The following is a 17,545-nucleotide window of genomic DNA, read 5'->3' on the forward strand; positions in this document are numbered from 1 at the left end:
CTATTCAAAGTTATCACTGACGCACAGACAGTAATTGTGTGCCAACACAGGAGAGGTTTGACCACGACCCCCCCACGGTTGTCCTCTCCGGCCTTTGTTGCGTTCGTGGTCGGTGATTAGCCGGTTTTTATATCCCGATCTGGTGTATTTTAGAAAGGAAAAAACAACAACTGTGTTTTAACACTCACTTTACAAAGTATAAAAATAAATCCACAGTAAAAAAAAATTAAAATAATAAAAAAAACTATCATAGCTGGCCTACTCATATTTTTTTTAATTTTTTTTATGACAGCATTAAGGAACAGGACACTGAACTGTTTTGTCAAGATTAAAATGTGCTAATAAAGTTCAACGGGTTCAGTCGCGAGCTGATTTAAAGTGCTGACAAAGATGTTCAAAGGGTCCTGAGGTCAAGGGTTAAGCTCTGCTCTGTCGACGCAATGTTTTCATATCTGGTGTAAACTTCGCAGGTGGGTACCTAATGATAACTTTGAACATTATTAATGTCTTTCCTCAACTATGCAGGGAACTAATAACTCCCAAAATGTCGTCATATTTGACTGTCTGGTTGTTCGCTAAGCTAAAGCTAGACTAGGCCAGTTGTCTCTCCTGAGAAGTAGCACTTTTCATTGAGCTTGGTTTAACACGTGTGCTATTATTTTATTGTGTATTGTAAAAAATTGCAGTCCTCACACAAGTCATACCAGCAGGATTATGGCAAACTATGTATGAGATAAAGCCTTCGTGTTTTTATGCGTCCAGAAGAATGGCGTAGTAGGGATTTTTCTTTTTCATCTTTCAAAACGTCTGAATTCATGCACTGCTTGATTATGGCATAAACCATTAAGAGACTTGAATTTGCAACTGAGGTCATGAGAAAAAAAAATGGAAAGATGTAAAAGTCTGGTTTGTTGGGACAAACTCCAAATACATTTCAGCCACTTAAGTTATAACCAAACTACATATCTACGGATATATTTATTTAAAGCATCTGTGAATATATATGTTTTTTTTTTTGTCCTTTGAGCAGGTTTTCCAAAATGAAGAGCCACAGTGACTGACTGGGTCCACTTTGCATTTAGACGTGTGAGCGCCTACATTATCCGATGAGATGTTGGACTCTGATGACTGCACCATGTCCTTGGACAATCTGTTTTTTGAGAAACCCGTCATCCACAAAGTGTAAGTGTGAAGAGATGCGCCACATCATCCCTAGCTCGTGTTCCTCTGTCAGCTGAATTGAAGTCTTTCCCTCTGGACTGTATTTGACAGAAGGCCATTGCACCAGGAGGCCCGTTCATGGCAGTTGGAAGCTCCTCCATCTTTTACTCATATTCCAGCCACTCAGGATATGCAAGAGGAGGCAGAGTCTCTCTCAACACTATACAGTATGTTGTGCACTGGATTAGGGTGAATTCCTTTTCACTTGACTTGAGTACGCTGCTCAGTATATGGCCTATTAAAGCCCTACAAAATTTTACTGTGTGACTCACTGATTCAATAGCTTGAATAGGCTTGAAAGATTTTCCAATTTTTCTTGACTTGCTTCAAGAAACTTGGATCTGGGTCTTATGCTATGTTCGCATAATCATTCGTATTAGTGGAATGTCAAATTTCCTGCTCTGAATTAGTTTTCACGTCATCAAAGCAGCGAAGCATAATAGACAGTCTTAATTCTGAGAGTAACACCCGTAAAAAAAATACCAAATTACAGCCGCAAACAACTTGGTGTGATTTAACTCTCTCTCCCTCCTCAATATCACTCAACAGATTTCTCACAGAAACCCCAGAAGTTCCAGCGTCCTTTCAAAGGATCAGCTGGCCTCCAGGTCCTACCATCAATAATCCACAGTTCTTACAGTTGTAACAACGATGAGAAAGAGATTGAGGAAACTCAAGGTGACAGCAGCACCAGCAGATATGATGGTCTTTGGGGAGGTGAAGGGTTCAGGGATTACTCTCAGGGTGGCTGTCAGAGTGGCAGAGGTGGAGATGAAACCCTGCAGGACTCTGGTCATGCGGCCATCAGCAGATGTTTGTCTCTGGACTGCAGCAGAAGCCCGCCGCTACGCAGGAGGCAAGTGCCAGTTATTTATCAGAATGGCATGAAATGAATGAGAATTAAAGAGTGTGTGTATGTTGTTTTCAGACATTTTCCCCCCAACATATTTTCAATGATGAGAAGAAATGTGCTGTTTGGGGCGGTACCATTTCCTGATTTCAAAGCTTTTAACTGCACATGGTTGCTATGTGACCATAAAAACAGGTCAACAAAGAGTTTTCCTCCTTGTGGGCAACTTAAAAGGATAAATGCTTTTCACTAGAAAAAAAAATACATTCAGTTTTAAAAATGTTTTAATGCAGTGCTGATTCACTCTTTTATCCCTCAGATTGTTACAATATATGAAATGCTTTGTTTAACGGAACAGTTCATAAGTGGACTGTTCATAAGAAGAACATTAGAAGATGTTGGACCATCCTCCATTTCAGCCTCCTTGCCATAGGCCAGCATGCCTGCTTAATAAACCTGCACCAACAGTAGTGTCCCAACTCTTCTTCTTCTACCTCCCTTCACTTTACATTTTTCATTGTCTCTCCCCTCCCACAACAGCTTGTTCAAGATTCAGGTGTTGGCCAGTGGAGGTGTCTCGTCGAGCACAGATGACCTCAGTCGCAGCCAGACAACATCCACACCTCAAACTTTTCTCAATCAGGTCACCATGACAACGGTGCCTCCTCGTCTTCAGCCGCCACAGGCGACAGTTGGCCGTGCAGCGCCCCCCCTTCCCGCTGAGCCCCCTCTCCCACCCCCTCCTCTGGGCTCATCTGCAGCGAGTGGCCGACCCCCGCAGCAGGCGCCACACGCGGAGATGCAGGACAAGGGCACAAAGAGAGCTTTCGTTCTGCCCATGACGCCTCAGCCGCTCCACATACAAGGTGTTACACCACACTGACACGGCCACAGACGGCCACTGTGCTCACGGTCTGGAACCGGTTGTCCAAATACTGTACGTATAGCTTGTGTAAAGTGCTGCAGCTAATGAATATGTCCGTGCTTCGCCACGGCAGCAGCTGCCACAATGTGTTTGTGTGTGATGAGGTGAAATGAGGTGAGCTTCCCCCATTGACTCCTCCATTGTAATGCAGCATATTGGTCACTAGGTGGTGAACAGTAGAAGCTGCCATTAGGCCTCTATGAATAATAGAGGCCTCTTTAACTCATTGCAGTCTACAAGGAATATTTCTATTATATCGGAACAGAATCGTAATTGTATACCTTTACAACTTGCTAAAGTGCCATATTAAAATCAAGGTAAAAAATATGACAGAAAATAAAAGTCATGATATTGATTTGTTATTTTTTTTTTAGGAGCTTCTGGGTCTGGAGTTTTGCGACCAGTTTCTGAAATCCGTATCCTTTTTGTTCTCGTTTAAATCAACACCATTTAAAATTGTTTATCAGTGTCTGAGTTTTGTTGCAAAGCAATATCAGAAGTCACATGGTTTAATTCCCTGAAACATGCTCCACAGCAGTAAAATTCAGATCCGTCTTCAGCGAGTTTCCCTTCTTCAATTACGTTCAGTCCAAAGCTCTGGATGATGTAAGCATTTTTTTAAAACCTAGACTAGAACATGAATAACATGTCTTGTCATAACTTGTCAAAATGAACTGTGCCCGGGAGTGTTCCCATGAGTTCATATATCTTTGGTTTGTTCCCAGGTTCTGTACACAAGTAAGAATTTTGTGGCATGTGCTCCCACTGGATCTGGTAAAACAGTGCTGTTTGAGCTGGCCATCATTCGCCTGCTAATGGAGTCGCCGGAGCCCTGGAGAGACATCAAAGCTGTATATAGTGAGCATCCAGTATTACTGGGTATAAGCTGTTAAATACCACTAAAGCTCCAGTCTGACAAGACCTGGCCTGAAATACTTTTGTGCATTCACAGCTTGAGCTGTTACACGTTGTCGGGGCAAGCGAGGGCAAACTGTGCTTTGATATGACACACCTGACTCGAATCACACACTGCGGCTTTGAATGTCGTTTCCAGCATGTTCTGGTCTTTGATTTCATTTTTAGGTTTTTAGAGTTTGTCTGAGGTACAAAGACCTTGTGAAAAGAGTCACTGTTTGTTCTCACCAGTGGCTCCTATTAAAGCTCTCTGCAGTCAATGCTTTGAGAGCTGGAAGAAGAAGTTCGGTCCCCTGGGGTTGAGCTGCAAGGAGCTGACTGGCGACACAGAGATTGACGACTTCTTTGAGATCCAAGACTCCCACATCATCCTGACCACGCCTGTGTGACACTACATCTAAATAAATTCAACAAAAATAAAGAAAGAGGAAGACAAGAAATGACAATGTTATTTATATGTATTAATACATTATTATATGTATTTCCTTCAGGAAAAGTGGGACAGCATGACCAGAAAATGGAAGGACAACTGTTTGCTGCAGCTAGTCAGGCTCTTTCTTATCGATGAGGTCAGTGTGTGTGTGTGTGTCACATATTTTGCTCACAAAGCCATTTTTAAATGTTAATAGGATTTCATAATCTGGCTGGAAAATGGTGGATGCTCAGTGTGCCAGAAGATGCACAGACTACTCGGTGTTTTAATGTGGCACATTGCGTGATGGCACATGATTAGCCTCTGCCCTCAGCACTTTATTTTACTCGAAGGGTTAGCCATTCAAAAATTATAGCACATCTTGTTCCTGGTGTACATACAGTATTATTAGGGTGCATAGAAACCTGCCTACATCTTTCAGAAATGCGTTCACTCGTGATAAAAATATATAATGAAAAAAGATTGGTAAACTCAATTTTACCTGCGTATCAACATCCCCATTGGATCTTTGAAGAAGCCTTTCGAATGAGAGGTGAAATGTCTTCCTAAACCTCAAGAAAGTAAACAAAGATAGACCATGACCTGGACGATGAGAATGTTCACGGCTGTTCTTCCAGGTGCACGTAGTGAAGGATGCAACCCGTGGTGCGACCTTGGAAGTAGTAGTGAGCAGGATGAAGGCGGTGCACTCCTACAGGACGTCACAGAATCCAGAGGCGGGCCTGTCTATGAGATTTGTGGCCGTATCAGCCACCATACCCAACGTATCTGATGTAAGCGCCCGAGAAAGAGACTTAGTCACCGCTTTCTGCTGTATCTGTTTGCACACTCATTTCTCCAGTGTAAATCAGTTTCCTCAGTCACATTGTTTAACTGGCTGCGTGTTATTAGATAGCAGACTGGCTGTCAAATGAGAGCGGTCCGGCCGCATACCTGGATATGGATGAGAGCCACCGTCCAGTGAAGCTAAGGAAGGTGGTGCTGGGATTCCCCTGCAGCCCGAACCAGACAGAGTTCAAGTTTGATTTGTCACTTAACTACAAGATGGCCAACATCATACAGACCTACTCTGACCAGAGGCCTGCACTAGTGGTGGGTGGGGGAATTGGGCCAAACTTATGTCCTTTTTCTTTACGTTTTTGCTTAATTTGTTGATTTTTGTTATTTTTTTGTTATTGAACAAACAGTTCTGGATTAATCTGATAATTTTATTTTCCTGTAGTTTTGCTCTACAAGGAAAGGAGTCCAGCAGTCTGCTGCAGTTCTGGCCAAGGATGCTCGATTTATAATGAGCATTGAACACAAGCAAAGGTATGAAGCGTCTTTATCTACAGCAGTCTGTTCATACACATGCAGCTTTTAATCCAACTATTAGGATACATTTAGTTCATCTTATTTCACTAACCGCTTGTTCTGCTTGACTCTACAGGTTGATGAAATATGCAAACTGTATTCTGGATTCAAAACTCAGAGGTAAGGCCTCAGGGCATCTTTCAAACCTCTTGAAACACATTATCACACATGTGCATGGTATAAATTATTTATTAGATGCTAAGCAACATGGCAAAAAATATATAAGGACATACTTTGGTGTGGTTATGGCTTGAGGACTTCTTTTAACTGTTTGGGATTTACGCCTTAGTCAAGTCTTAATACAACACCATTTAATGATACAACTTTGTAATGTCCCTGTGCACAAAGTAAGGCCCATATGAAGAAATGGTATTTGGTGTTGAAGAACATGACTGGCCCCACCCTGATCTTGACCCCACCTGACACCTTTAAGATAAAGTGGAACACCGATTGCAGGCCAGGCCTTGTTGCCTAAAACATCAGTGCCTCTTTACTGCTCCAGTGTTTGAATGGGAGAAAATCCCTGCAGCCAGGTTCTTGTAGAAAATATTCCCTGTATATGAATAACCATGATTACACGTTCAGAAGTAACTTGGAGTTGTAATCCACGTATGTCCACATACTTTTAGTTATGTTGTGTAGTTCATTGAGTCTTGGGCATAAAACAGGTTTGTTTCATATTCAGAGCAGCCATATTGTTGCCCTGTGATGGCAAGACACAGAAATACAAACATGCGGCCGTTTGAGTTCAGAAACATTGAGAAACCACAAGTTAGTTTGTCAGATGTGTGACATAACTTTGTGTTGTGTTTGCGGTCCAGATCTGGCGATGTTAGGAGTTGGTTTCCACCATGCAGGAGTGGACTTGTCTGACAGGAAGTTGATAGAAGAGGCCTTCACTCTGGGAGACCTGCCCGTCCTCTGTGAGCCTCAAATACAGTTTTATCCTGGGCTGTAAAATTATATTTGACTACATTAGTAGGCGATATGATCCTGTTTTTTATTTGTATTTCCTCTGTAACGTTGCAGACACAAACAGGAAAGACAAGTATCACAGGTTACAACAGTATATCAGCCACATTGTTATGACACAACACAAGGCCTCAGCCAAAGCTTTGTCAATGCCTGTAATATTAATAATAATTATAACAAGTCTTATTTCTATGTATATATATTTATAAAGTAAGAATTAAAATGGCCTGTAGTGAAATGTAGTGTAATTAAAACTGCAAGCAGTGACATGCGGGCCCTCGCACGCTGCACGTCAGGGATCCAGCGAGTCGGGGCCGCCGGCTCCCCGACGTGCAGCACAAGAGGGTCCGCATATTCCCGCTTGCAGTTTTAATTTTTTTTCTCGATCTCGTTCTTTATCCTTCTTTAAAAAGAAAAAAGGCTTTTTTTGGCGGCTTTAACATCTTCAAAAACTCATGAAAGTTGGTGCCTGACGCAAGTTTCCTGGGGTTTGGAGCATCGTTTGACCTTAAACATCAACTTCCTGTGTCACTACGAAACATCAAACTTAGCCGCATCGCCCTGGCGATACTCTATACTCTATACTAAAATGAATTTTGGGTCACTTTTTGGACGACATACTGGATTATCTTCAGCGCCGGAGGACGAATAGAGGGTCAACAGGTAAAACATTCTACTTCACCAAGGTTGCTATTTATGGTTCAGATTCCACCTTGGCCTGTTGATGGTGATTCAACTTTTAGTGAAGTTGAAACGTTTGGAGAAATTGAAAAAGTTTTGCATACACTACACATTACAGGGAGATATTTAATATCACTGCAGACCCCCTTGAAAAGACATATATCTACTATCCAAAGAATGTCTGCGGCAATTTTGGTCGCATTTGAATCAATGTTTATGGACGGTGGTGTTATAGGTTGCAGTGAGCCAAAGATTTGTCACAATGCAGTCCTCCACCTGGGAAGATTGGTGGCGCAGTGGTTAGCACTGCTGCTTCTCAACTAGAAGGTTTGAGGTTCAATTCCCCCCCTTGTCATGACTTAAAAAAACATAATAAGTCGGTTTTGTCTTTGAAAATGCCGGTCATTTGTTGAACAACATGCCATAGCATGACTTTTGGGTCACTTTTTGGCCGCCACACCACGGGCACACCGATCGACGAAAACAAATTATTTTGATACTTTTTAATTCCGAACATGTTAAGAGGGCACAGACTAAATTTCAAGTCGGTTCGACAAAATCTGAAGGAGGAGTTTGTAATAGTACAACATGTGTGAATCGCCAAAAATGGCAACTCAATTCAAAATGGCGGACTTCTTGTTGAGTTGACGTAATGGTGCAATGTAACTTTTTTGTACATCTCGGTGATACACATGTCCACCGAATTTCGTGCATGTAGGTAAATGTAGCCGCCGGGGCATCTCTTTAGGGGGCGCTTCAGGGCCCACTTGCGACTCCACTAAAATACGAAATTTTTCGCCGGGTGTACCAACTTTCATGAGTTTTTGAGTATGATGAAGCCTCCAAAAATGCAGTTGTTTACGGAGAATCATAATAATCGCTTGGATAACAATAGGGGCTTTCGCACCATCGGTGCTCGGGCTCTAATAACTGCCTTTAAATCATCAGAAGTAAGAAATGAGACTGTGAGACTTCTGTTTCTTATGTGACTAAATCAGGTCTTTATTGTATTTTATGGGGGTTGAACTTGTGTATGTGGTCTGATTTCTACTATCCTAGTTACCACCCGGACTCTGGCCATGGGGGTGAACCTACCAGCTCACCTGGTGGTTATCAAGTCCACCATGCAGTATGTCTCAGGCTCCTGTGAGGAGTACAGCGAGGCTGACCTGCTGCAGATGATTGGCCGGGCTGGAAGACCTCAGGTAATAACAGAATTATAACAGAATACTTAATGGAAATTTTCTTTCTCCAAACCCTTTCCACTAAAACACTCTTGTGTACACAATTTTTCTGACAGTGCAAAGATGGATGTTTGCAAATATTTACGCTATTAAACTAATACAAATTCCCTTGTTACTTTCTTCTTCTAGTTTGACACATCAGCCACCGCAGTGATCATGACCAAGGTTCAAACCAGAGACAAGTACATGAAACTTATGAATGGGGTAGAAATCATTGAGAGCAGGTACTCCAGACAGCAGCTGTGTGTTCTCTTTTTTAATTCCCCGCTCTCTCACTTGGTCGACTGCACGCAGAGGAGAGATCGTACTGTGGCACATGAGGTAACAGTATCCTCTGTTTCCCCAGCTTACACAGTCACCTGGTGGAGCACCTGAATGCTGAGATTGTTCTCCAAACCATCAGTGATGTCAACATGGCCCTGGACTGGATACGCTCCACCTTCCTCTACATCAGAGCCCTCAAGAACCCCACACACTATGGTCTTCTCACTGTGGTTGTCACTGTTAAATAGCCAAGTGACCAAGTCATTTTGAAGCATTTAAAACCAGATGGCATCCATTTTTGTTGACTTTTATTTCAGGTTTTTCTGCTGAGTTGGACAGATATGGTATTGAAGCAAAACTGCAAGGTGGGCAGTAACTGTTCGTTCCTCCTGAGTTTGCATGTTGCTGTTTGGAGGATACTCTATTAATTCACACCACTTTACGTAACTGTATGTGTTGGGATAAGTGTAAACACTGCTAATGCCTTTCGGGTTCGACTTTGTGGTCTTTAGAGCTGTGTCTGAAGAACCTCAACTCTCTGTCTTCCATTGGTCTGATCAATATGGACGAGGACATCAACATCAAACCAACAGGTAGTTGGTTTAATTTGTTTGAAAAAGCCTTATTTGATTTAATATATCTTTATTTGATTTTATATATGTTTTTTTCATCTGAGCCAAATGTATGAGACCTGAAACCGTTTATGTTTGTTCCTCACAGATGCTGGCAGGTTGATGGCTCGGTATTGTGTTGCCTTTGACACAGTGAACCAGTTCAATAAAGTGGCCGGCACTGAGAACCTGTCTGAACTAGTATGCTTCAGTTAAAATGCACATATATCTATATCTATGTTTTGTTTTGTTAGGTTGGAAATAAGACTTGGGCTTTGCTATCCTTCACATTTTGCAGGTGTCTTGACTGTAAATTAAACTGAACTCAGCTGGATTCTTGCCAAAGGAAATTATTTTAATTGCAAGGACGCTGTGCTCACTCAAGCTTTGCCAATAAAGCAGCATCCGGATCAAAAGTGTTTGTACTGTGTGTGCAGATTGAGCTGCTGTCGAGGAGTAGAGAGTTCAGCGACATTCAGTTGAGAGTGAACGAGAAGAGGCCCTTGAACACTTTGAATAGGGACAAGAACCGGATCACCATCAGGTCAGGCACCATTATAGGATCGACAACTGCATACATGCGACTTGATAGATGTGTAATGGTGGAGGCAGACACCAGCTACTGTAAACTAGAGCTTTCTGTACTTTTCCAGATTTCCCATGGAGGGAAAGATCAAAACCAGCGAGATGAAAGTGAACTGGTAGGTTTAGTCATTTAGTGCATTCTCTGTTGAAAAGCAGTGCTCGATAAAAAGTATGGCCTATTACCTATGAATATATTGTAGAATTTACTTTATAAATTGGATTTTAAAACACACTGTCCCCTGTACGTGACATGTTTATTGTCTTGTAGCTTGCTTCAGGCTCAGTTGGGTTCCATCTCAATTCAAGAGTTTGGACTTACACAGGACACAGCAAAGATCTTCAGAAATGGCATGCGCATCAGCAAATGTACGTTGTGTGAATTAGAAATTACAAGAAAAGAGAAGGGCTCTTTGTCTACATTTTTTTTAAACTCCGATTGTATTTTGTTTATGCCAATCAGGCCTGTCAGAGTTCCTGAGTCAGCAATCCAGGACCGGCTTCACTGCTGTGCTCAACTCTCTGATCTTGGCCAAGTGCTTTAAAGCCAAGCTTTGGGAAAACTCGCCCTTTGTTTCCAAACAGCTGGAGAAAATAGGTGGATGGATTTCTATGTCCATGTTTTATGCTATACACATGGATATACTATAGTACAGGACTTTTTTTTTTTAATCAAAGATTATTTCATATTTCAGATTAAAAATCTACATGAAACAGTTACTACATGATGAAAACCAGATATTCTTTCTGTTATTTGTGATCATTTGATAATAACACTGTGTTTTAGGTCAGAGTTTGTCAACTGCCATGGTGAACGCTGGACTCACAACCTTTAGCAAAATAGAGCAGACCAACGCCAGAGAGCTTGAGCTGGTCAGTCTGTGGAACATTTAAAAAAATACTCTGTGTAAAGATCCAACGCATTTGATTTAGCATTCATATATTGAGTTATTCAGTGGTAATGTGGACACTAGCCATGGGGCCTGATGGCAGACATGCTAACATGTCATTTTGGTTGTCAAATAGTCATCATCACTCCTTGAAACAGACTTTATGTGGATTTTGATTCTGCTGATTTTAAAATGAATAAGTTAAAGTTGATGCTTTTATCTGTACCTACAGAAACAGGTAACACGTTCAATAATAACTGTATGAAGCATTTGGATGTAACTTTATGTCCTCATACAGATTCTCAACAGACATCCACCATTTGGAAACCAAATCAGAGAGTCTGTCATACATCTGCCAAAGTATGAAGTTACTCTGGAGCAGGTATGTGGTACTGCAGACTGTTTTTTTTGTGTTTTTTTTTTATCAAAGGGACAAGCACTTTGCAAATGTCATATATCTTTTACATTTCTGCTGGTCAGATTAGTAACAAATTAGTAGCTCTGTTTTTCTTTTTGGTAACTCTCTTTCTATTAACTTTTAACAGGAGGATAAACAAGTACAAAGTTTACATGAAAACTCTTAAAACATTAAACAAAAAACACAGTACATGCAGAGACAATGAGAGCCTAAAGTGTGCTTCTGTAACATGTTTACACAATGCATTTTGTTCTTGACAATTCTGATCTGATATGATTATACAGCTTTTTACTTTGTTAAACTGCTCAAGACTCAAGTATAGTTTTGAAATGGTCCCTTCTCATATGCCCTTATAAAGATTTCAGCAGCTTGTTTTCTACATTCACAATTTAATTTTTTGCTAATATAATTTGTAATTTTGTTTATGTATAAAACAATATTAATTCTGTAAACTGAATTTATCCTTGACATCATGGAAACTGTACCTTGGCTTGTAAGATTGTGACATATTGTGAGTCTATTTGAGGTCCAGTCTCTTCTTTGTCAAACTTTCTAGATGTAAATTAGTTGTTATTTAAAAGCCATCTTAAGATGCTTTCCTCAAATTGAACCGTATTCATCTGTAGGAAACTGAAATTTTTGTATTTTTCATAATCTTTCTCTAAATCTGTTGTATTTTTTAGCTTCCGAGGTATGGCAGTGCCACAGCAGAGATTGTGGTGAAGGTGAATCTAAAAAACCAAGCAGAGCTACTGTCCAGGAGAACGACTCCAGGCCACCACTTCGTCTCTCTGATCATCGGAAACTCCGACAACACCGTCGTCTTTCTACACAAACTCACGTGAGAAAAAAACATCTTTGTTCAAGGCAACACAACACAGATTGTTTTTGTAGGTAGACTGAATCTGGTTTGAGAATATATAGTATTTTGATTTCAGCAGGCATCCTCCTGATTGTTTTCCAGGGACTTTGTGCTGCTGAAGAGCGGAAGCTGGTCCAAGAGGATTGAAGTGGCAAAGGCCTCAAAAGGAGAGGAGATCAGTGTCAATCTCATCAGCTCAGAATACGGTAAACCACGGAAAATACCTTTACATTGTAACACAGAAATATATCCACAATATGTACCAACATCTTGTATATCACCTATATTATAGAGGGGAACAACAGTACAGTATATTGTGTTGTTCAGTACAAGATGTTTTTTAATAAAAGTACAAATTCTCTGAACCTTTTGTTCAGCATTCATTGCTGTGCTGTTGCTGAGCTTAGATAATTCTCATTTGTCAGTTTTCATGATGTTTTAGAGCAAGACTTTGTTAAATGCATCAACCTAACTGTTACAATTACTCAGTTACTGTATTTTTTGATAAAGCTCAATATACAAAACCTTGAAAAATAATGCCTAATCTTCCGCTTTTATTTTTTTGCTTTTTTGCTGTGTTTAAAGCTGATTGTGGTATAAAATGTAATCAAATCAAACCATGGGATTTGTAGTTGTGACACTTTGCATTTCCTAGCTGTTGAATCTTTTGGCCTCTTCCTCTTCTGTAGTGGGCCTGGACATCCAGCAGAAGTTCACCGTGTACTACTCTGCAGTCAGAAAGCTTGGGACTGAAAATCCATGCAACCCAACACATGTTCCTTCCGGACAGAGACCACAACACTCTGCACTGAAACCACTGTCTACAAATCAGGCTGCGCCTCAGAAGGAAAATGCCACATCTGCTCAAGACCAAGGCAAAACACTGTAGCTCTGTTACCTTTTATTTTGTTGATGCTTAAATATGAAATTGTTTACATGAATATAGTATTTCTTCAAAGGCAGATTGATATTTGACATATTTTTTCACTTTGCAATCAGGTTCAGGGAATAAAAGACAGTGCAACCACTTCTGCAAGAATAAGAATCTCTGTGGCCACGACTGCTGTGAGTATAATAACACATCTTGTACTGGGTATGTGTCATTTTATGTGCTTCTGTACCCATCTGTTCATTACCTTGTGTGCTTGTGAAGATAATAGAGATCTCCTTCCTCCAGTGTGTCAATCAAAGTGCTAATGCATGTCCTCCCAAGGTAAAGTAGGCGTAACTGTGGCGCAGAAAAGGCCAGCGGGTGAAGAATCCAGTTTTTCTTCATATTTGAAAGACCTGAGGAGCAGATGTGACACACTCACAGAGACCCCGGTGAAACGACTCAAGGTGAGCAAGAAAACAGATGTTAGTTTTGGAGTCTGTATCTCATACTCTTAATATAATCTTTATAGTTACTGAATGAGAGAGCATTAGTTGTTGAGTTGTCGTATATGTAACAAATCTGATCAATAGAACACAAACATAACAGCTGAATAGAATGAAGGCACCTTGTTTCTTCAAAAACACTTCATATTGAAACTGCAGAAGCTGATGAGTCACTGCTGGTTAGAGCCAGATAGAAATGTCAACAGTAGTGGGGAAGGGACTTGATTGCAAATAAAGATAAGAAATACACCATTTGATTGACATTGGAGAAATAGGACAATATCATTTGTAAAGTATTAGGATATAAGAATACAAATAAAGCTTATGTGCTATACATATACATATAGTATAAACCATGCTCTTTATAAAAGGTTTTTATAGAAAATATTTAGTTTGATCAGATATGAAGTGTTTCTCATCTCCAAAAAACTCCAGCAGCAGTTATTATACTGTACACACAAATGTTCAGGCTACATGTGAATTGTTTCTGAACATACTACTGTACCAAATATAATCTTTGTGACTATGGAACATATCCTGAGAGTGTGTTTGATATTCTCTTTTATTTCCTCAGATGAAAATGACAGATCACTCTGTGAGCATGCAGGAATTTGCTTACAAACCCAAAGAGATGCTTCCTGCTGTTTCTTGGTATTCATAGTTACTCCTACACTTTAGATTTATTTTGATTCTCGAATGCTGTAGATTAGATTCTCAAAAAGTGTCTCAGTAAAATTTGTGAAATCTGATTCCCTGATTCTGAATGAGATCTGATTTATTTGATATGAAGGTATGGACGAAGTCACTATAAAGCTTCAGGGAGTCATCACTCTGAGACGGACATGACCGCTGAAGACTGCGCTCAACTGCCGGATGTGGTTTGTCTGAACGACCTTGACACAGGTAAACAAGTCGCATAAAGAAGCTGTCTACAAACTCTAAAAATGCCTTATCTTTTGAAGGTTTAACCACCACATGGTGTTTGTGTGTCCTACTGTCCATCATCATCAGCTTTACTTTCTCTTTTTTGAGGTTATGATGACTTTGTGGAGGACATGCAAGGAATGATGGGAGAGCCAGCCCAAATATCTGCATCCTATCAAAGTACTGTGAAATAACTTCAATCAAACTTATTTACAGACAAAAACACATTTTAGGTCATTAACAATTTAAAATGTAATATTGTTTAAATACGGATGTCCTTTGCATTGTCATCAGCCTTTCTTAGTAAACCACCAGTGAATCATGCTGGAATCTGCATTTACAGTATAAGTACATACTGTACATGAGCTTTGATCTCAGAGGAACAAATCCAGGAAATAAATAACACACACGGACATCGTAAACAGGATCATCTTTATGTGGTTCATTAAAAAGATTGTTCTTTAAAGACATTTAATTTGGATGTTGAAGCATTAATGAAAAAAAATCATCATTGAATTAAGCAATGCCCAAAATGAGAGGTTTCTTTTTTTTATGTATAAGTTTCTATTAAACCAACATAAAGTAAAATCACTGGCCACCTGAACGGCGGGGAAATACATCTCATACACCACAGTATTCTGAAGGAAATGTTCAACATTTATTTGTTTATGGGCAAATTTATGTGTTTACAGAGGTGTGTCGGTATGACAAGCCAACTGGGTGTAGTAAAGTTCTTATTACTGTTGTTGTCACAATGACTGACAGCCACTCCTTCCACACACACTGTGGACTATATAGAATTTAACTGGCAGAGAAAAGAACAGAAAATGGAAAAGGTTGTATCCTTTTGCTCACAAAGTTTTTTTTAAATTTGAAAGTGTCGATGTTTGAAGGTTAAAAAAAAAAAGAACTTAAAAAATGCTTGCTTGGGTAGAAAACATGCTAGACCGCAGCTATTGTTGTACGATATCTTATGTAGATACCAGTTTTGTTACAGAATCCATATAACCCTCCTGTTGTCCTCGGGTCAAAATAACCCACAGCTGTGTTCAACCAAGTTCTATTTTATTTCTATATTTTTATATTTCTTTGGTATCATTGGTCATCATTCTTTAAAGAAACCCTCACAGCCTCCTTGTCACCAATGATCCCAAAAAATATGAAAATAAAATAGAACTTGGTTGAACACAGCTGTGGGTCATTTTGATCCGAGGACAACAGGAGGGTTAAGTGCAGGGTACAGTCACATTTGATGGTGTGCTCATCATTTGTTACATTCATCTGTGCTCAGGTTCCTCAGGTTGGATGAACCCAGAAGCGAGTGGTCGGAGTAAGAACTCTAAACAGCGTCTGAACCAGATCAACACAACCAGCTCGGCTCGCTCAAAGACGTCCGCCACGGCGTCACAACAGGGAGCTCTAATCGAATATGTCTCATCCTCCCAAATACCAACCGTCAGCTTCGACCTTGGAAACGAATGGGACGACTGGGGCGACTTTGATGATGAGAACTTGGTGCTTGCCAGCGAGACCTCATTGCCCTCGTGTACATCTAATGCCGAGACCCAACAGTGTGTTGAGTACAACGTGCCAGGTGGAGTGATAAGACGTTACGTATTGCAGCTTTTCACACGTCTATGAGACTTCATTGTAGCGCGGCGATGTTACCCTGTAACACGCGCGATTATGTAGGATTATACGTCCACCACGGTTACAGCTTTGATAAGCATACGTACGCTGTTTGTGCAGGTTATGCCACTACATCCACTGACGCATTCCTCAGCTACGCACAAGCCAAACCGCGTGTATCCGCTGTCACTGCATCACTGAGGTACAGCCAGAAAATGATGCACATGCACGTGTTATTGTTTGTTTCAGACACCAAGAATCAAAACATGTGTGAAATATGTAAAATCACAGACAATACAGTCAACAACAAAAATTGGACGTATTTTGGTGCTTCAGGTCGATTTCAGCGAGTCCTGAAATCAGGAAGCTGGGACCCTCAGCGGTCGGTCAGACTCTCACACCACAGAACAGAATCACCCTCGACTGGAACAGAAAGGTGTGTGTGTGTGTGTGTGTGTGTGTGTGTGTGTGTGTGTGTGTGTGTGTGTGTGTGTGTGTGTGTGTGTGTGTGTGTGTGTGTGTGTGTGTGTGTGTGTGTGTGTGTGTGTGTGTGTGCGCATATGTAACTGTCCTTGAGGTTGTGCAGAGTTGGGGGAGACATTTACACACATTGACAACTCAATTATCTATCTGATGACTTCTTATGATGTTTTTTTTTTACCACACTAACTCTCAGACTGGTCAAATCAAGGTGCCTGTTCACAGTTTCCCCCGTTCCTAAAACCTGCCTATATAACGCGTGTGACGTTTGCCTTTCTTCCTCTTTGTGCAGAGACCAGACGTTTTTAGTGAGGAGATCACAGTAAAAACACCAGAAAATCTCCCAAAACAGCCTCCGTTGGCCCGGGTGACCAGAAGGTTGGATTTTTTCTCACTGAGTGTCCCAGGCCCATCTGTCAATAGAAGGTAGAGGAAGATATAATTACAACACTTTCATTTTGACTCATTATAATACTTTTACTAACGTGTACTCTTTCACCTGATTAACGGATACTATTTCCTTTTTTTTTTTTTTACGTACTACATTTTCAGCACCAACAGCAGAGAGGAGGAAGCGTTCCTTGGCATATTTGATGGAATATTTTAGATGCACCGCTGGCTTTCCTCTGACATGAATATGTCATTAACATGAAGTGCTTCTTTCTGTTTTCTTGTAGACGGGGTTTAAATTCCTTTTATTATATATTCAAACTGTAAATGAAACACTTTACGTCAGTTATAACTTTTACTAATGTGATTGTATTTACATCTGTATTTATTTAATAAAGTTTTGGAGTTCACTGGGTTTGTATTGCTCCTGGAGTTACGGGCTTGCTGTGCTGTCACTTTAATTCAGTCCCTCTTCAATAGACCCTCCTTGCCGGTGCGCTCATTGGAGGCCTTTTACCACGTGA

General features: G+C 40.6%; 1 protein-coding gene across 1 annotated transcript; it reads left to right on the forward strand.

Annotated features, from left to right (window-relative positions):
* Positions 1-1,111: 1,111 nt before the first annotated feature.
* On the forward strand, positions 1,112-17,436 carry hfm1 (helicase for meiosis 1). The gene is made up of 39 exons (XM_069712510.1): positions 1,112-1,182; positions 1,273-1,388; positions 1,813-2,077; positions 2,612-2,937; positions 3,371-3,412; positions 3,532-3,602; positions 3,722-3,854; positions 4,143-4,294; positions 4,403-4,480; positions 4,962-5,117; positions 5,236-5,436; positions 5,567-5,655; positions 5,774-5,817; positions 6,519-6,620; positions 8,410-8,555; positions 8,724-8,818; positions 8,941-9,074; positions 9,176-9,223; positions 9,371-9,451; positions 9,579-9,670; positions 9,907-10,013; positions 10,123-10,170; positions 10,323-10,420; positions 10,515-10,649; positions 10,839-10,924; positions 11,240-11,323; positions 12,043-12,200; positions 12,324-12,427; positions 12,911-13,096; positions 13,227-13,286; positions 13,435-13,559; positions 14,173-14,249; positions 14,389-14,501; positions 14,631-14,702; positions 15,814-16,116; positions 16,272-16,353; positions 16,488-16,587; positions 16,924-17,057; positions 17,184-17,436. Exons 1-39 carry the CDS (start codon positions 1,112-1,114, stop codon positions 17,236-17,238), a joined length of 4,569 nt encoding a protein of 1,522 aa, XP_069568611.1. The 3' UTR covers positions 17,239-17,436.
* The last annotated feature ends 109 nt before the right edge of the window (positions 17,437-17,545 follow it).

The sequence above is a fragment of the Brachyistius frenatus genome, unplaced genomic scaffold, assembly GCF_029030835.1.
Source record: "Brachyistius frenatus isolate BFR_SWC_R1_liver_20210118 unplaced genomic scaffold, ASM2903083v1 Contig_110, whole genome shotgun sequence".
NCBI classification, from domain to species: domain Eukaryota; kingdom Metazoa; phylum Chordata; class Actinopteri; family Embiotocidae; genus Brachyistius; species Brachyistius frenatus.

Bases quoted from the DNA above. Each gene is read 5' to 3' on its own strand.
- hfm1 (XM_069712510.1), top strand. From the start codon at position 1,112: ATGTTGGACTCTGATGACTGCACCATGTCCTTGGACAATCTGTTTTTT. The intron at 3,855-4,142 runs GTGAGCATCCAG...TGTTCTCACCAG, and splicing joins AGACATCAAAGCTGTATATA to TGGCTCCTATTAAAGCTCTC. The intron at 17,058-17,183 runs GTAGAGGAAGAT...CTACATTTTCAG, and splicing joins GGCCCATCTGTCAATAGAAG to CACCAACAGCAGAGAGGAGG.